The sequence below is a fragment of the Somniosus microcephalus genome, unplaced genomic scaffold (assembly GCF_052327205.1).
Source record: "Somniosus microcephalus isolate GS21.2 unplaced genomic scaffold, FLI_Smic_1.0 unresolved_chr7, whole genome shotgun sequence".
Classification (NCBI taxonomy): Eukaryota; Metazoa; Chordata; class Chondrichthyes; order Squaliformes; family Somniosidae; genus Somniosus; species Somniosus microcephalus.
The window spans coordinates 11,344,059-11,364,125 of record NW_028225185.1 but is presented as its reverse complement, the minus strand read 5'-3'; the positions used below and the strand labels follow the sequence as shown (position 1 = coordinate 11,364,125).

Below are 20,067 nucleotides of genomic sequence, written 5' to 3'. Positions count from 1 at the left end.
TTTGGACTGTGGGAGGAAACCGGAGCACCCGGAGGAAACCCACGCAAACACGGGGAGAATGTGCAAACTCCACACAGACAGTCGCCCGAGGCCGGATTCGAACCCGGGCCCCTGGCGCTGTGAGGCCTAAAAGGTCGACCCTTTATTCTGAGACTGTGCCCCCGAGTTCTAGATTCCCCCACGAGGGGAAACATCCTCTCTGCATCTACCCTGTCGAGCCCCCTCAGAATCGTATATGTTTCAATAAGATCCCCTCTCATTCTTCTAAACTCCAACGAGTATAGGCCCAACCTGCTCAACCTTTCGTCATAGGTCAACCCCCTCATTTCAGGAATCTCTACTCTTATCAAAACTTTATTTTTTTTTAAATTGCGCTTGACCGGGATGCTCCCACAGTGCAATAGCCTCTCGCGGTTGACACGGGAAGACCAGGCCCTTGACATCAGTGCCGGGTGGCTGGAATCTGTGAAGTGGCAACCCAGCGTCTTCAGGAGAGGCGGGGGGGGGGGAGGGAGGGGAGAAAATCGGTGAGGTGGGGGGGAGGTGGAGGTGGAAATAGAAAATATATTAACCATTGCCCAGGATTTTGGTCCCCATTTTGCACATTTACTCATGCGGGAAATGCAGAGAACAAGAAGATAACAGCAATCTCTGTCCTAACGAGCTCACGTTGTTGAATTGCTTCTAGGGAACCAGAGACGTCAACTCGAATGTAATCAACTATGAGCTGATCGAAGATGACGCTAAAGTAAGCGACGTTTATATTTTAAAAAACTGCATGTTCTCAAAATGGAAAGAAAGATCTCGCATTTCTCCAGCGCCTTTCGCCACCTCAGGACGTCCCAAAGCGCTTCACAGCCAATGAAGCACTTTACCGAAGTGTGGTCACTGTTGTAATTAGGAAACGCAGCAGCTCAATTTGCGCACAGCAAGCTCCCACAAACAGCAATGACGTGGCGTTGGTTGAAAGCCAGTTATTGTCCAGGGCTCCCCTCTTTGAAATAGTGACCATGGGGGAGTTCTCCCCCGGTGTCCTGGGGCCAATATTTATCCCTCAATCAACATCACTTAAAAAAAACAGATGATCTGGTCATTATCACATTGCTGTTTGTGGGAGCTTGCTGTGCGCAAATTGGCTGCTGCGTTTCCTACATTACAACAGTGACCACACTTCAAAAAAAGTACTTCATTGGCTGTAAAGCGCTTTGGGACGTCCTGAGGTTGTGAAAGGTGCTGGAGAAATGCAAGTCTTTCTTTTCTCTTTCTCAGGACAGCGAGGAAAACGTTGTCCAGTACTTTTTGACTCCTCTTTCTCCCACTTCCTCCCTTTCAGGCCTTGCACACAGCTGCCACCCGAAACAAGACCCCTGATTTTGAGGACTGGATTCCCATTCTGACCGAAAGGAGCCAAAAACACTTGAACAGAGGTAAGAACCCGCGATCCAAACCGCGTCTCACCCCCCCCGCAGACACCGAAGAGGAGAGCATGTCAGTCATGGCTCAGTGGGCAGCACTCTCTCTCTCGTCTCCGAGTCAGAAGGTCGTGGGTTCAAGTCCCCACTCCAGAGACTCGAGCCCTATAATCCAGGCCGACACTCCCCAGTGCAGTACTGAAGGAGCGCCGCACTGTCGGAGGGTCAGTACTGAGGGAGCGCCGCACTGTCGGAGGGGCAGTACTGAGGGAGCGCCGCACTGTCGGAGGGGCGGTACTGAGGGAGCGCCACACTGTCGGAGGGGCAGTACTGAGGGAGCGCCACACTGTCGGAGGGGCAGTACTGAGGGAGCGCCGCACTGTCGGAGGGGCAGTACTGAGGGAGCGCCGCACTGTCGGAGGGGCAGTACTGAGGGAGCGCCGCACTGTCGGAGGGGCAGTACTGAGGGAGCGCCGCACTGTCGGAGGGGCAGTACTGAGGGAGCGCCGCACTGTCGGAGGGGCAGTACTGAGGGAGCGCCGCACTGTCGGAGGGGCAGTACTGAGGGAGCGCCACACTGTCGGAGGGGTGGTATTGAGGGAGCGCCGCACTGTCGGAGGGGTGGTACTGAGGGAGCGCCGCACTGTCGGAGGGGCAGTACTGAGGGAGCGCCGCACTGTCGGAGGGGCAGTACTGAGGGAGCGCCGCACTGTCGGAGGGGTGGTACTGAGGGAGTGCCGCACTGTCGGAGGGGCGGTACTGAGGGAGCGCCGCACTGTCGGAGGGGCAGTACTGAGGGAGCGCCGCACTGTCGGAGGGGCAGTACTGAGGGAGCGCCGCACTGTCGGAGGGGCATTACTGAGGGAGCGCCGCACTGTCGGAGGGGCGGTACTGAGGGAGCGCCGCACTGTCGGAGGGGCAGTACTGAGGGAGCGCCGCACTGTCGGTGGTGCCGTCTTTCAGATGAGACGTTAAACCAAGGCCCCGTCTGCCTCTCTCAGGTAGATGTAAAAGATCTCACGGCGGCTATTGGAAGAAGAGCAGGGGAGTTCTCCCCGGTGTTGTGGACCCAATTTTTATCCCTAAGCCTACAGCATCTCCCAAACCCGCCACCTCTTCCACCTAGAAGGACAAGGGCAGCAGGCGCATGGGAACACCACCACCTCCAAGTTCCCCTCCAAGTCACACACCATCCTGACTTGGAAATATATCGGGCCGTTCCTTCATCGTCGCTGGGTCAAAATCCTGGAACTCCCTCCCTAACAGCGCTGTGGGAGCACCTTCACCACACGGACTGCAGCGGTTCAAGAAGGTGGCTCACCACCACCTTCTCAAGGGGCAACTAGGGATGGGCAATAAATGCCGGCCTTGCCAGCGACGCCCACATCCCATGAACGAATAAAAAAACAAACAAACAGATGATCTGGTCATGATCACATCGCTGTTTGTGGGAGCTTGCTGTGCGCAAATTGGCTGCTGCGTTTCCTACATTACAGCAGTGACTACTTCAATAAAAGTACTTCATAGAAACATAGAAGATAGGAGCAGGAGTCGGCCATTCGGCCCCTCGAGCCTGCTCCGCCATTCAATGCGATCATGGCTGATCATCCAAATTCAGTACCCTATAGTAACATAGAAGATAGGCTGTAAAGCGCTGTAAAAATGCAAGTCAACAGATTGGTTGACTGTTTTGGGGCCACGGTTGGAAGGAGGGCTTCAAAAGGCTAAATGTGTCATCGATGGGGAAGACGATAGTTGCCGCACTGTGGGTCTGGTATTTCGGATATTTACATCGTTCTGTCTGTCACTTCTGTCCCTTGCAGTGTTCAAGCTCTATAAGATCTACAGCTCACTTGACATCACCGAAACCATCAAAAAGCAGATGAAGGGCGACGATGAGAAAGGCTTCCTTGCTCTGGGTAAGTACGGCTCAAATTTCTCATCCTCGTTTTCAAATCCCTCCACGGCCTCCTCGCCCCCCCCTCCCTATCTCTGTAACCTCCTCCGGCCTCACAACCCTCCTGAGATCTCTGCGCTCCTCCGATTCTGGCCTCTCGAGCATCCCCCGATCTCCATCGCTCCACCATTGGCGGCCGTGCCTTCAGCCGCCTGGGCCCCCGAGCTCTGGAATTCCCTCCCTAAACCTCTCCACCTCTCTCTCCTCCTTTAAGACGCTCCTTAAAACCTCCCTCTTTGACCAAGCTTTTGGTCACCTGCCCTAATATCTCCTTATGTGGCTCGGTGTCGAATCTTGTCTGATAATCGCTCCTGTGAAGCGCCCTGGGACGTTTTACTGTGTTAAAGGCGCTATATAAATGCAAATTGCTGTTGTTGTCTGATATACCTATCAATTCATCCAATGAAAAGCGACGAGTTAAGATAGTAACTATAGGTTTTTATTGGCTAAATAACAGAGCCCACCCTCGTGGGTGATCGGGTCCAACAAGGAGGAATACCAGCCAGTCGACCACCTTTATACCTGGGCAAGCAGGCGGAGTCATGGGCGGAGTCAGCTGTGGTCAGCCCAGGTATAACAGCGTGACAAGAGGCGACCTCGTGTAGTGATACAACAGTGTAAACAGTGATAACCATAGTGTAACGATATAACAGTGATAACCATAGTGTAACGATAGTGAACGATAAAAGTGGTTTACCACATTCACCCCTTGTTTAGATTTGAGTCCGGCGGGGTGAAGTGTACTACCAGTTCGGGTATGTCAGTCTGTCCGGAGGCCTCGTAAGTCTCTCTGATCGGCACAGCAGCGGCGGCGGTGATGCAGTATCCGATGTTAATGCTGGTGTCTGCGTGGTCGGCGAAGGCTCGTGGGGTTCCGGCATGCCGTCTACCTGGGGTGGATTTGGGGGGGTGGTGGGGGGCAACGGTGGTGTCTCAGGGGTGCCCGAGGGTGCAAGGTCTCGTAAGGAGACTGTGTCCTCCCGCCCGTCTGGGTATGCCACATAGGCGTACTGGGGGTTGGCGTGCAGGAGGTCCACCCTCTCGACCAGGGGGTCCATTTTATGGGCCCTCACGTGCTTTCGCAGCAAGACTGGCCCCGGAGAGGTCAGCCAGGTTGGTAGAGTGGTTCCCGTAGTCGACGTCCTGGGGAAAACAAACATTCGTTCATGGGGGGTGGCGTTAATGGCAGTGCAAAGCAGTGACCGGATGGAATGCAGCGCTGTCGGGAGGACTTCCTGCCAGCGAGAGGTTGGCAGGCCCTTAGACTTTAAGGCTAAGAGAACGGCCTTCCAGACAGTCGCGTTCTCTCTTTCCACCTGGCCGTTCCCTCGGGGGTTGTAGCTGGTGGTCCTGCTTGCAGCAATGCCTCTCGCTAGTAGGAACTGGCGAAGTTCCTCGCTCATGAAGGATGAGCCCCGGTCGCTATGTATATAGTTCGGGAACCCGAACAAGGCGAAGAGGTCGTTCAGGCATTTGATGACCGTGGTACTGGTCATGTCTGGGCAGGGGAAGGCAAAGGGGAAACGGGAGTACTCATCAATGATGTTGAGGAAGTACACATTACGATCAGAGGACGGGAGGGGCCCCTTAAAATCGATGCTCAAGCGCTCGACGGGGCGGGTGGCCTTGATCAGGCTTGCTCTGTCCGGCCTAAAGAAATGCGGTTTGCATTCGGCGCAGGTTTGGCAGTTCCTGGTCATGGTCCTGACCTCCTCGATGGAGTAGGGCAGGTTGCGGGCCTTAATGAAGTGGTAAAGTCTGGTGACCCCGGGGTGGCAGAGGTCGTTGTGGAGGGTCTGCAGTCTATCAATTTGCGCGTTGGCGCATGTACTTCGTGATAGAGCATCTGGGGTTTCGTTCAGTTTACCAGGCCGGTACAAGATATCATAATCATAGGTGGAGAGCTCGATTCTCCACCTCAAGATCTTGTCGTTCTTGATTTTGCCCCTCAGCTTGTTATTAAACATAAAAGCGACCGAACGCTGGTCGGTGAGGAGGGTAAATCGTTTGCCTGCCAGGTAATGCCTCCAGCGTCGTACCGCCTCCACGATCGCCTGGGCCTCCTTCTCGACCGAAGAGTGTCGGATCTCAGGGCCCTGGAGGGTCCTTGAGAAGAAGGCCACAGGTCTGCTAGGGCGAAGTCGGATGCATCGCTCTCCACTTGGAAAGGGATAGACTCATCCACCGCGTGCATAGTGGCCTTAGCAATGTCTCCCTTTATGAGGGAGAAGGCTGCGCACGCTTCTGCCGTCAGGGGGAAGGAGGTGGACTTCATGAGGGGTCTGGCTTTGTCCGCATAATTCGGCACCCATTGGGCATAGTAGGCGAAGAGCCCCAGGGTTCTCTTCAGCGCCTTTGGACAGTGGGGGAGGGGTAGCTCCATGAGGGGGCGCATTCTTTAGGGGTCGGGGCCGATGACCCCGTTCTCTACTACGCAGCCGAGGATGGCGAGACGCGAGGTGTTAAACACACATTTCTCCTTATTGTAAGTGAGGTTCAGCCGTTCGGCCGTACGGAGGAATTTCTCCAGATTAACATCATGGTCCTGCCGGTCGCGGCCGCAGATGGTGACGTTATCTAGATAGGGGAACGTGGCGTGCAGCCCGTTCTGGTCAACCATCCGGTCCATCTCCCTTTGGAAGACCGAAACCCCGTTGGTGACGCCGAAGGGAACCCTAAGGAAGTGGTAGAGGCGGTATACTGGCGGTCCTCAGGGCGGATAGGGAGTTGGTGGTAGGCCGACTTAAGGTCGATGGTGGAGAATACCCGGTACTGTGCAATCTGATTGACCATATCAGATATGCGGGGAAGGGGGTATGCGTCCAGCTGGGTGTACCGGTTTATGGTTTGGCTGTAGTCGATGACCAGGCGGTTTTTATTGCCGGTCTTAACGACTACGACCTGGGCACGCCAGGGGCTGTTGCTCCTCTCGATGATGCCCTCCTTCAGGAGACGCTGCACCTCAGAGCTAATAAAAGCTCTGTCCCCGGCGCTGTACCGCCTGCTCTTGGTGGCGACGGGTTTACAGTCGCGGGTGAGGTTAGCGAACAGGGAGGGGGGCGGGACCTTGAGGGTGGATAGGCCGCAGGTGGTATGCGGTGGGCGGTTTAAAGGCTGCTGGTTGTCGACTGTGAGTAGGGGGAGGGGTCCACCGTATGCCAAAGTGACACTTTGAAGGTGGGATTGGAAGTCCAGCCCTAGTAGGACGGCAGCGCAGAGCTGGGGCAGGACGAGGAGTTTAAAATTTTTATACTCCGTGCCCCTAACCGACAGGGTCACAACACAGTAGCCGCTGATGTCTGTAGAATGGGACCTCGACGCCATCGAGATCCGGTTGCGCGTTGGCCGGACAGTGAGGGAGTAGTGGCTCACCGTGTCTGGATGGATGAAACTCTCCGTGCTTCCGCTGTCGAACAGGCAGGTCGTGGCGTGGCCGTTTACTTTGATGTCCATCATGGACTTGGACAGGTGATGCGGGCGAGCTTGGTCCAGTGTGACGGAGGCTAGTGTATGGCTGAGCGAGCTGCTGTAGTCTGCGGGCGAGGCGGTGGTCGGGTCTGGAGGCGAGGTGGCGGTCGAGTGTGGTGGGTAAAATGGCGGCGCCCACGAGGTTGAATAAAATGGCGGAGGAGATGGCCGCCCCCACAACTCACATGAGGCACTGCTGGCGTCGGTGGCCTTGATCAAAGATGGCCGCCCCCACGACTCTCACGAGGGGATACTGGCATCTGTGGCCTTGATGAAAGATGGCCGCCCCCACAACTCGCATGAGGCACTGCTGGCGTCTGTGGCTCTCCCCCTGCAGGCCTTCGCGAAGTGGCCTTTCTTGTGGCAATCAGAGCAAGTCGCGTTTCTTGCAGGGCAGCGCGTCCTCGGGTGTTTCGCCTGGCCACAGAAGAAGCAGCCGGCGGCCCGATCGCGGGGCTCTGATGTTGCAGCCGGTACCGGGGGTGGCGGTCCCGATCGGTTCTGGGACGCCGACGCTGAGGTATGTCCCAGAGGCGGCGGTGCGAGGGGTATTGCGGCCGGGGTCGGGCCGGAGTCCCAGGGTCGCGCAGCACAGTACCTGGAATACGCCTCGAGGTCCCGATGGGCCACTTCCAGAGAGCGAGCGAGGGCTGCAGTTGTATTCAGGTCGAGGTCCTTTGATTCGAGCAGTCTTTGCCGTGAGTAGTCGGACCGAAGGCCTTTCACGAAGGCATCGCGGATATTCCCTTCAGTATTTTCTGCAGCCGTTACAGCTTTAAAGTCACAGTCCCTGCCGAGTGTTTGTAGCGCCCGTAAAAATTCATCTACAGACTCTCCTGGCTGTTGCGAGCGGGATCTTAGGAGATGTCTGGCATACATAGAGTTTACCGGGCTCCGGTACTGCTCTTTCAGCAGGTTGAGGGCGTCCTCGTATGTAGTAAGGTCCTGGATGAATGCAAATACTTTAGGGCTCACTTGGGCGGTCAGAACTCTTAGTTTGGATCCCGGAGGCACGCCGGATTCTCCCAGGTAGGATTCGAAACAGCTCAGCCAGTGTTTGAAGTCGAGGGCTGAGTTCGCTGCCTGTGGGTTTAGATCCAGGTACGGCGGTCGGAGGGCTCGCAGCCAGGCCGGCTGCTGTGGCTGTTGTAGCTGGCCGTTTGGCTGGTCGTTTGGCTGCTCCGATCCACTCATTTCAAAATTTAGCCAATAAAATTGATATACCTATCAATTCATCCAATGAAAAGCGACAAGTTAAGATAGTAACTATAGGTTTTTATTGGCTAAATAACAGAGCCCACCCTCGTGGGTGATCGGGTCCAACAAGGAGGAATACCAGCCAGTCGACCACCTTTATACCTGGGCAAGCAGGCGGAGTCATGGGCGGAGTCAGCTGTGGTCAGCCCAGGTATAACAGCATGACAAGAGGTGACCTTGTGTAGTGATACAACAGTGTAAACAGTGATAACCATAGTGTAACGATATAAACAGTGATAACCATAGTGTAACGATAGTGAACGATAAAAGTGGTTTACCACACTGTCCTCCTTCTAGCCTCCACCCAAGGGAAGTGTGGGACCCAAGGACACTCCAGGCCTTCCAAGTTTTCTGTGCCTTTCCCTGATGATTGGCTGGGTCCCGCAGGCCCGGAGGGGGAGGATTTGTATGAATCACAGAAGCGATACAGCACAGAAGGAAGCCCATTCGGCCCATCGTGCCTGGGCCGGCTCTTTGAACGAGCTCTCCAATTAGTCCCACTCCTCCCTCCCCCCACCGCACTTTCCCCAAAGCCCTGCAAATCATTTCCCTTCAAAGCATTTCTCCAAATCCCCTTTTTAGAAAGTTACTGTTGAATCTGCTGCCACCGCCCTTACAGGCAGCGCGTTCCCGATCATAACTGCTGGAAACTATCGGGTGGCTGGAGGATGGGATCAGGATCGGGTTCTGACCTGACCACACCCCTCCCCACCCATGGTCGAAGAGCCTCCCGCCTAGCCCCGCACATCCAGTACCGCAGGGCGCCCGTGGAAACCGCGCTCCAAAGAGTCGGTGCCTTCAGGGCACGAGAAGGGAAACCTGTGGGAGAAGTGAGTCGAGAGATCTCTGCGACTAACTCTTTCTTCCTGTGTCCCTTTAGTGCAGTGCATCCAGAACACCCCCGAGTACTTCGCTGACAGACTTCACATTTCCATGAAGGTAAGGCCTCCTCCGAAGGAATTACTGTCTCGAAACTAGATTACGTTTTACTGCATAATTGACGATTTAGTTCTGTTCCCGTTACACATAGAGTAAGATACAAGCTGGAATCTAATCGAGGGGTTCGGGGGGTTTATATATAGAATAACAGATACCCGGGAGTGAGTTATAGGCTGGAATCTAATCGAGGGGTTCGGGGGGGTTTATATATAGAATAACAGATACCCGGGAGTGAGTTACAGGCTGGAATCTAATCGGGGGGTTCGGGGGGTTTATATATAGAATAACAGATACTCGGGAGTGAGTTACAGGCTGGAATCCAATCGAGGGGTTCGGGGGGGTTTATATATAGAATAACAGATACCCGGGAGTGAGTTACAGGCTGGAATCTAATCGAGGGGTTCGGGGGGGTTTATATATAGAATAACAGATACCCGGGAGTGAGTTACAGGCTGGAATCTAATCGAGGGGTTCGGGGGGGTTTATATATAGAATAACAGATACCCGGGAGTGAGTTACAGGCTGGAATCTAATCGAGGGGTTCGGGGGGTTTATATATAGAATAACAGATACCCGGGAGTGAGTTACAGGCTGGAATCTAATCGAGGGGCTCGGGGGGTTTATATATAGAATAACAGATACTCGGGAGTGAGTTACAGGCTGGAATCTAATCGAGGGGTTCGGGGGGTTTATATATAGAATAACAGATACTCGGGAGTGAGTTACAGGCTGGAATCTAATCGAGGGGTTCGGGGGGTTTATATATAGAATAACAGATACTCGGGAGTGAGTTACAGGCTGGAATCTAATCGAGGGGTTCGGGGGGTTTATATATAGAATAACAGATACCCGGGAGTGAGTTACAGGCTGGAATCTAATCGAGGGGTTCGGGGGGGTTTATATATAGAATAACAGATACCCGGGAGTGAGTTACAGGCTGGAATCTAATCGGGGGGTTCGGGGGGTTTATATATAGAATAACAGATACTCGGGAGTGAGTCACAGGCTGGAATCTAATCGAGGGGTTCGGGGGGTTTATATATAGAATAACAGATACCCGTGAGTGAGTTACAGGCTGGAATCTAATCAAGGGGTTTGGGGGGTTTATATATAGAATAACATATACCCGGGAGTGAGTTACAGGCTGGAATCCAATCGAGGGGTTCGGGGGGGTTTATATATAGAATAACAGATACCCGGGAGTGAGTTACAGGCTGGAATCTAATCGAGGGGTTCGGGGGGCTTTATATATAGAATAACAGATACCCGGGAGTGAGTTACAGGCTGGAATCTAATCGAGGGGTTCGGGGGGTTTATATATAGAATAATGGATACCCGGGAGTGAGTTACAGGCTGGAATCTAATCGAGGGGTTCGGGGGGTTTATATATAGAATAACGGATACCCGGGAGTGAGTTACAGGCTGGAATCTAATTGAGGGGTTCGGGGGGGTTTATATATAGAATAACAGATACCCGGGAGTGAGTTACAAGCTGGAATCTAATCGAGGGGTTCGGTGGAGTTTATATATAGAATAATGGATACCCGGGAGTGAGTTACAGGCTGGAATCTAATCGAGGGGTTCGGGGGGTTTATATATAGAATAACGAATACCCGGGAGTGAGTTACAGGCTGGAATCTAATCGAGGGGTTCAGGGGGGTTATATTTAGAATAACGGATACCTGGGAGTGAGTTACAGGCTGGAATCTAATCGAGGGGTTCGGGGGGTTTATATATAGAATAACAGATACCCGGGAGTGAGTTACAGGCTGGAATCTAATCGAGGGGTTCGGGGGGTTTATATATAGAATAATGGATACCCGGGAGTGAGTTACAGGCTGGAATCTAATCGAGGGGTTCGGGGGGTTTATATATAGAATAACGAATACCCGGGAGTGAGTTACAGGCTGGAATCTAATCGAGGGGTTCGGGGGGTTTATATTTAGAATAACGGATACCTGGGAGTGAGTTACAGGCTGGAATCTAATCGAGGGGTTCGGGGGGTTTATATATAGAATAACAGATACCCGGGAGTGAGTTACAGGCTGGAATCTAATCGAGGGGTTCGGGGGGTTTATATTTAGAATAACGGATACCTGGGAGTGAGTTACAGGCTGGAATCTAATCGAGGGGTTCGGGGGGTTTATATATAGAATAACAGATACCCGGGAGTGAGTTACAGGCTGGAATCTAATCGAGGGGTTCGGGGGATTTATATATAGAATAACAGATACCCGGGAGTGAGTTACAGGCTGGAATCTAATCGAGGGGTTCGGGGGGTTTATATATAGAATAACAGATACCCGGGAGTGAGTTACAGGCTGGAATCTAATCGAGGGGTTCGGGGGATTTATATATAGAATAACAGATACCCGGGAGTGAGTTACAGGCTGGAATCTAATCGAGGGGTTCGGGGGATTTATATATAGAATAACGGATACCTGGGAGTGAGTTACAGGCTGGAATCTAATCGTGGGTTCGGGGGGTTTATATATAGAATAACAGATACCCGGGAGTGAGTTACAGGCTGGAATCTAATCGGGGGGTTCGGGGGGTTTATATATAGAATAACGGACACCCGGGAGTGAGTTACAGGCTGGAATCTAATCGAGGGGTTCGGGGGGTTTATATATAGAATAACAGATACCCGGGGGTGAGTTACAAGCTGGAATCTAATCGAGGGGTTCGGGGGGTTTATATATAGAATAACAGATACCCGGGAGTGAGTTACAGGCTGGAATCCAATCGAGGGGTTCGGGGGGTTTATATATAGAATAACAGATACCCGGGAGTGAGTTACAGGCCGGAATCTAATCGAGGGGTTCGGGGGGTTTATATATAGAATAACAGATACCCGGGAGTGAGTTACAGGCTGGAATCTAATCGAGGGGTTCGGGGGGTTTATATATAGAATAACAGATACCCGAGAGTGAGTTACAGGCTGGAATCTAATCGAGGGGTTCGGGGGGGTTTATATATAGAATAACGGATGTCCGGGAGTGAGTTACAGGCTGGAATCTAATCGAGGGGTTCGGGGGGTTTATATATAGAATAACGGATATCCGGGAGTGAGTTACAGGCTGGAATCTAATCGAGGGGTTCAGGGGGTTTATATAGAATAACAGATACCCGGGAGTGAGTTACAGGCTGGAGTCTAATCGAGGGGTTCGGGGGGGGTTTATATTTAGAATAACGGATACCCGGGAGTGAGTTACAGGCCGGAATCTAATCGAAGGGTTCGGGGGGTTTATATTTAGAATAACGGATATCCGGGAGTGAGTTACAGGCTGGAATCTAATCGAGGGGTTCGGGGGGTTTATATATAGAATAACAGATACCCGGGAGTGAGTTACAGTCTGGAATCTAATCACGGGGTTCGGGGGGTTTATATATAGAATAACGGATACCCGGGAGTGAGTTACAGGCTGGAATCTAATCGAGGGGTTCGGGGGGTTTATATATAGAATAACAGACACCCGGGAGTGAGTTACAGGCAGGAATCTAATCGAGGGGTTCGGGGGGTTTATATATAGAATAACGGATACCCGGGAGTGAGTTACAGGCTGGAATCTAATCGAGGGGTTCGGGGGGGTTTATATATAGAATAACAGATACCCGGGAGTGAGTTACAGGCTGGAATCTAATCGACGGGTTCGGGGGGTTTATATATAGAATAACAGATACCCGGGAGTGAGTTACAGGCTGGAATCTAATCGAGGGGTTCGGGGGGTTTATATATAGAATAACAGATACCCGGGAGAGAGTTACTGGCTGGAATCTAATCGAGGGGTTCGGGGGGTTTATATATCGAATAACAGATACCCGGGAGTGAGTTACAGGCTGGAATCTAATCGAGGGGTTCAGGTGGTTTATATATAGAATAACAGATACCCGGGAGGGAGTTACAGGCTGGAATCTAATCGAGGGGTTCAGGGGGTTTATATATAGAATAACAGATAGCTGGGAGTGTGTTACAGGCTGGAATCTAATCGAGGGGTTCGGGGGGGTTTATATAAAGAATAACGGATACCCGGCAGTGAGTTACAGGCTGGAATCTAATCGAGGGGTTCGGGGGGTTTGTATATAGAATAACAGATACCCGGGAATGAGTTACAGGCTGGAATCTAATCGAGGGGTTCGGGGGGTTTATATATAGAATAACAGATACCCGGGAGTGAGTTACAGGCTGGAATCTAATCGAGGGGTTCGGGGGGTTTATATATAGAATAACAGATACCCGGGAGTGAGTTACAGGCTGGAATCTAATCGAGGGGTTCGGGGGGTTTATATATAGAATAACAGATACCCGGGAGTGAGTTATAGTCTGGAATATAATCGAGGGGTTCGGGGGGTTTATATATAGAATAACGGCTCCCCGGGAGTGAGTTACAGGCTGGAATCTAATCGAGGGGTTCGGGGGGTTTATATATAGAATAACAGATACCCGGGAGTGAGTTACAGGCTGGAATCTAATCGAGGGGTTCAGGGGGTTTATATAGAATAACAGATACCCGGGAGTGAGTTGCAGGCTGGAATCTAATCGAGGGGTTCGGGGGGTTTATATATAGAATAACGGATACCCGGGAGTGAGTTACAGGCTGGAATCTAATCGAAGGGTTCGGGGGGTTTATATATAGAATAACAGATACCCGGGAGTGAGTTACTGGCTGGAATCTAATCGAGGGTTTCGGGGGGTTTATATATAGAATAACAGATACCCGGGAGTGAGTTACAGGCTGGAATCTAATCGAGGGGTTCGGGGGTTTATATATAGAATAACAGATACCCGGGAGTGAGTTACAGGCTGGAATCTAATCGAGCGGTTCGGGTGTGTTTATATATAGAATAACGGATACCCGGGAGTGAGTTGCAGCCTGGAATCTAATCGAGGGGTTCGGGTAGTTTATATTTAGAATAACGGATACCCGGGAGTGAGTTACAGGCTGGAATCTAATCGAGGGGTTCGGGGGGTTCATATATAGAATAACAGATACCCGGGAGTGAGTTACAGGCTGGAATCTAATCGAGGGGTTTGGGGGTTTATATATAGAATAAGGGATACCCCGGAGTGAGTTACAGGCTGGAATCTAATCGAGGGGTTCGGGGGGTTTATATATAGAATAACAGATACCCGGGAGTGAGTTACAGGCTGGAGTCTAATCGTGGGTTCGGGGAGTTTCTTTATAGAATAACGGATACCCGGGAGTGAGTTACAGGCTGGAATCTAATCGAGAGGCGATTGATGGGACAGTGTCGTGGGAGCTTTACTCTGTATCTAACCCATGCTGTACCTGCCCTGGGATTGTTTGATGGGACAGTGTAGAGGGAGCTCTACTCTGTATCTAACCCGTGCTGTACCTGCCCTGGGAGTGTTTGACGGGGACAGTGTAGAGGGAGCTTTACTCTGTATCTAACCCGTGCTGTGCCTGCCCTGTGAGTGTTTGATGGGACAGTGTAGAGGGAGCTTTACTCTGTATCTAACCCGTGCTGTACCTGCCCTGGGAGTGTTTGATGGGACAGTGTAGAGGGAGATTTACTCTGTATCTAACCCGTGCTGTACCTGCCCTGGGAGTGTTTGATGGGACAGTGTAGAGGGAGATTTACTCTGTATCTAACCCGTGCTGTACCTGCCCTGGGAGTGTTTGATGGGACAGTGTAGAGGGAGATTTACTCTGTATCTAACCCGTGCTGTACCTGCCCTGGGAGTGTTTGATGGGACAGTGTAGAGGGAGATTTACTCTGTATCTAACCCGTGCTGTACCTGCCCTGGGAGTGTTTGATGGGGACAGTGTAGAGGGAGCTTTACTCTGTATCTAACCCGTGCTGTACCTGCCCTGGGAGTGTTTGATGGGACAGTGTAGAGGGAGCTTTACTCTGTATCTAACCCGTGCTGTACCTGCCCTGGGAGTGTTTGACGGGGACAGTGTTGAGGGAGCTTTACTCTGTATCTAACCCGTGCTGTACCTGCCCTGGGAGTGTTTGATGGGGACAGTGTAGAGGGAGCTTTACTCTGTATCTAACCCGTGCTGTACCTGCCCTGGGAGTGTTTGATGGGACAGTGTGGAGGGAGCTTTACTCTGTATCTAACCCGAACTGTACCTGCCCTGGGAGTGTTTGATGGGACAGTGTAGAGGGAGCTTTACTCTGTATCTAAACCATGCTGTACCTGCCCTGGGAGTGTTTGATGGGACAGTGTAGAGGGAGCTTTACTCTGTATCTAACCCGTGCTGTACCTGCCCTGGGAGTGTTTGATGGGACAGTGTAGAGGGAGCTTTACTCTGTATCTAACCCGTGCTGTACCTGCCCTGGGAGTGTTTGATGGGGACAGTGTAGAGGGAGCTTTACTCTGTATCTAACCCGTGCTGTACCTGCCCTGGGAGTGTTTGATGGGACAGTGTAGAGGGAGCTTTACTCTGTATCTAACCCGTGCTGTACCTGCCCTGGGAGTGTTTGATGGGACAGTGTAGAGGGAGCTTTACTCTGTAACTAACCCCGTGCTGTACCTGCCCTGGGAGTGTTTGATGGGGACAGTGTAGCGGGAGCTTTACTCTGTATCTAACCCGTGCTGTACCTGCCCTGGGAGTGTTTGATGGGACAGTGTAGAGGGAGCTTTACTCTGTCTCTAACCCGTGCTGTACCTGTATTGTTTTTTTTAAAGAGTCCGGGGACTAAGGACAAGGCTCTCACCAGACTGCTCGTGTCCCGCTGTGAGATCGACCTGCTGAGTATCCGTGCTGAATACAGGACGAAATACGGAAAATCCCTGTACTCCACTATCCGGGTAAGTAAGCACCTGAGCGTTAGTCGCCGCCCGCCTCTCACCTCCTCAAACATTGATCTCCAGTGTCGTGGGTGCAGAGTCTCGTCACCGATTGGTGCCAATAGGAGTCGCTGGGATCTGGCTGTGTCCCCCTTGAGGTGCCTTAGCCCGTTTGGATCCCGGGGAAGTTAAGAACAATTTGGGTACAGCTTCTCATGGGGAAATGAAATGGTTAAACCTTCCACATTGCGCTCGCTGGACCAAAGTCTGTGACCCCTCCCTCCGATCAAGGGATATGGGACAAAGGCGGGTGAATGGAGTTAAGGTACAGATCAGCCATGATGCCATTGAACAGGCTGGAGGGGCTGAGTGGCCTCCTCCTGGTCTATCGATGTCCCAGTGCCACGGCGGATGCGAGACTGATCTACTGCTGCGTAGGGCTGGGCGAGCACGAGGCGAAGCTCCTGCACGAGAGTTATCCGCTCTGTCCTTCTCCCCTTGCCCCCTCGGTGTAGGTCTGAGGCTGGCGACACTCGCAAGGTGACGGTTCGCTTCTCTCTTCCCCCAGGATGACACGAAGGGAGATTACCAGACCGCCTTACTGGGGCTCTGCCGGGCCGAGGACCTGTAGAGGCGGGATCCGGAATCATTTGGGAAACATGGCCGTCCTTGTGTGATCCCGTTGCTGGTCTCCCCAGAAACTCAGAGCTCCTACACAACCCCACCCCTGTCACAGACATGTATGTAAATGAACGAACGCACACATGTGTGCAGACAGAGACACACACAGACATGCATTTATAGACAGACACACACGTGCAGAGACACACACAGACATGCATTCATAGACAGACACACACAGACATGCATTCATAGACAGACACACACGTGCAGACAGAGACACACACAGACATGCATTCATAGACAGACACACACGTGCAGAGACACACACAGACATGCATTCATAGACAGACACACACAGACATGCATTCATAGACAGAGACACACGTGCAGACAGACACACACAGGCATGCATTCATAGACAGAGACACACGTGCAGACAGACACACACAGGCATGCATTCATAGACAGACACACAGGTGCAGAGACACACACAGTCATGCATTCATAGACCGACACACACGTGCAGACAGAGACACACAGACATGCATTCATAGACAGAGACACGTGCAGACAGAGACACACAGACACAGAGACACACAGACATGCATTCATAGACAGACACACACTTGCAGACACACAGACATGCATTCATAGAGAGACACACGTGCAGAGACACACACAGACATGCATTCATAGACAAACACACACGTGCAGAGACACACAGACATGCATTCATAGAGACACACACAGACATGCATTCATAGACAGACACACACATGCAGACAGACAGACAGACACACACACACACACATGCAGACAGACCTAGGGAAGACCCACATACCTTCACTGACAGACAAGACACTATTCCCTCCCCCTCCGACCAGATGGAGACACACACACACTATACCCTGCATTAACCAATCCTGCCTCAACTCCCGCTGCAGACACAGCAAGACAGCCGGACCCTCCGTCAGTAACTCCAGGATTCAGTCAGTGGGATTCCGAGACTCCGGCCTGACCCAGAACTGAAATCGGCTGCACTTAAAATGAGAATGGATTTTTTTTTTAATGATGTGCAGAAATAAAGAGTTTTCGAAATACTTTTCTTTCTGAATTGTGTGGTGTCTCCTTCACAAACGTCGTAACAAACCTTAAAATCAAATCTATTCACGCCCCATCTCCGCTCTTCCCCCTCTCCTTCCGCCACTGGTCCTCCCCAAGGGGACAGTCTATCAGCAGCCGCTAGGAGAGGCCGAGTGGCCCAGCGATGAGGCTCCCTCTGCTCCTTTTAACCTTCTCCCCCCCCACCCCTGCTCTTTAGGAACAGGAGGAGGCCATTCAGCCCCTCGAGCCTGTTCCACCATTCCATGAGATCATGGCTGATCTGTATCGTAACTCCATCTTCCCACCGTGGCCCCATAGCCCTCAATACCCTTTGGCTAACACAAGTTTGGGGTAAGTACCCCGCGCTGTGTGATACTGAACTGATTAGACGAGGCAGCTCTGGTCTGGAAGCTCGCACTTGTGACCCGGAGGGGAGAGTGCTACCCACAGAGCCACGTTGTGTAAAAACTAAGCATCAATCGTTTCGTACAACCAGTTTATTGAAAGGTAAACACAGGCCGAGAATAGAGTTGAACCAGGATACGCTCAACGCCAGAACCGATTCTAAAACCTAAAACCAAAACTGCGCACATTTACACCGAAGTGGGAACATCACTTGAGAATTCCGCAGGCCGGTGTCTGCCCTGCAGCACGAACAATTTTAACTCCTCTCCCGCTCAACCGCTTGGGTTAGGGGCAGGGTCACGCAGGTAGGGGCAAGGGTCACGCAGGTAAGGGCAAGGGTCGTGCAGGTAAGGGCAAGGGTCGCGTAGGTAAGGGCAAGGGGCGCGCAGGTAAGGGCAAGGGGCGCGCAGGTAAGGGCAAGGGGCGCGCAGGTAAGGGCAAGGGTCACGCAGGTAAGGGCAAGGGGCGCGCAGGTAAGGGCAAGGGTCGCACAGGTAAGGGCAAGGGTCGCACAGGTAAGGGCAAGGGGCGCACAGGTAAGGGCAAGGGGCGCACAGGTAAGGGCAAGGGTCGCACAGGTAAGGGCAAGGGTCGCACAGGTAAGGGCAAGGTTCGCACAGGTAAGGGCAAGGGTCGCACAGATAAGGGCAAGGGTCGCACATAAAGGCCAAGGTTCGCAGGTAAGGGCAAGGGTCGCACAGGTAAGGGCAAGGTTCGCAGGTAAAGGCAAGGGGACAATCTCGCACCGGGGTGGGGGGGGGGTGCACTGTAGCTTGCCTCAGCTGCACCATGGACGAGCAAACAGGGTTGTGGGCGGGCGGGGATTTATCCAGGGCCTCCTGCTGCCGCCCAACCACCCTGCTGGGGACGTGCAGCGGAACGGGAGCTTGGCCGCGATGCCCTCTGTGGCCGAATAGCCGGCCCACATTCACTGCCGCAGTCAAAAGAGACTCAGTTGCCCGGCAGAGGAGCGGAAGAGCGCTAGAAAAACACACACACACACTTGGGGGGACGCGGGAGGGGTCTCCATGGTGTCAGCCGACCTTCAACTCACAGCCTTGCCAACATGATTTACAAACGACAGCATCGAGACGGATTTAAAACCCATTCATTTTTTTTTCCACCTTGTTTATTCGTTTCATTACAAAAAAAAAAGCTTGAACACTTTATAAATTAAGCTTCGATCAATGTTTTCTACCTAAAACCTGAGAACTACAAGGATCCTTGCTGGATTCCCTTTTCCCCGGCAAAATCTCCCAGGCAGCGAGTGTGAGGGAGGAGGGCAAGATTCACCAGCCCTGGGTCCGTGGGCCCCGGGTCCCTTGTCGGTGCTATCAGCATTTCCCCACTGCGCCGAGAATCACAAGCTGACGTGTGTTTTTCACGGTGGGTTATTGAGGGGAGAGGGACAATAGTGACCGGGATAAATAAACTGAGCCCAAGCTGTCACTCAAAAGCGAATCGGCATCAATAAGGACCAGTGGCATCAATGAGTGAACAAGTAAATTTAAAACAGATTAGAACTAATATGTCTTTACTCAAACGGTGATTAAACTGTTTAAACCATGTTCCAACTGAGATAAATTCATGGGGCGGGCGGGGGGGGGGGGGGGGCTTTCAAGGCGCAGTCGGAGGACGAGCTGGATGGGTCGGAGGTCAGAGGTTGGGTCAAACATAGAAACATAGAAGATAGGAGCAGGAGTCGGCCATGTCTAAGGATAAGGGGTAAGCCATTCAGGACAGAGATGAGGAGGAATTTCTTCACCCAGAGAGTGATGAACCTGTGGAATTCTCTACCACACAAGGCAGTAGAGGCCAATTCATTAAATATATTCAAGAAGGAGTTGGATCTATTTCTTAAGGCTAAAGGGATCAAGGGATATGGGGAGAAAGCAGGGACAGGGTACTGAATTTGGATGATCAGCCATGATCTCATTGAATGGCGGAGCAGGCTCGAGGGGCCGAATGGCCTCCCCTCGCCCCCCTGCCTTGTGATGGACGGGTACTGAGTCACACGGAGCAGGACGGCCCCCCTCGCCCCACCTGGCCAGACCCTCGCGGATCTTGTCGGACGCCATCTCACCTTCACAATGGCCCACTGCCCCGTCCCCCACACTTGGTGCCTGGGAGAAAAGGTTGGC

The 20,067-nt window shown here is 52.4% G+C and overlaps 1 protein-coding gene across 2 annotated transcripts in view; it reads left to right on the top strand.

Annotated features, from left to right (window-relative positions):
- Window positions 1-17,518, top strand: part of LOC147086531 (annexin A2-like) — a 64,135-nt gene extending 46,617 nt beyond the window's left edge. Inside the window, exons 8-13 of one of the 2 annotated variants that reach the window (XM_085978638.1) lie at window positions 689-748; window positions 1,334-1,427; window positions 3,236-3,331; window positions 8,975-9,033; window positions 15,692-15,814; window positions 16,362-17,518. In XM_085978638.1, coding sequence (XP_085834764.1) covers window positions 689-748; window positions 1,334-1,427; window positions 3,236-3,331; window positions 8,975-9,033; window positions 15,692-15,814; window positions 16,362-16,424 — 495 coding nt within the window. In that variant the 3' untranslated portion in view covers window positions 16,425-17,518. Of the gene's footprint in view, window positions 1-688; window positions 749-1,333; window positions 1,428-3,235; window positions 3,332-8,974; window positions 9,034-15,691; window positions 15,815-16,308 lie in introns of both variants that reach the window. The other variant, XM_085978639.1, reaches the window with a different exon arrangement.
- Window positions 17,519-20,067: the final 2,549 nt, after the last annotated feature.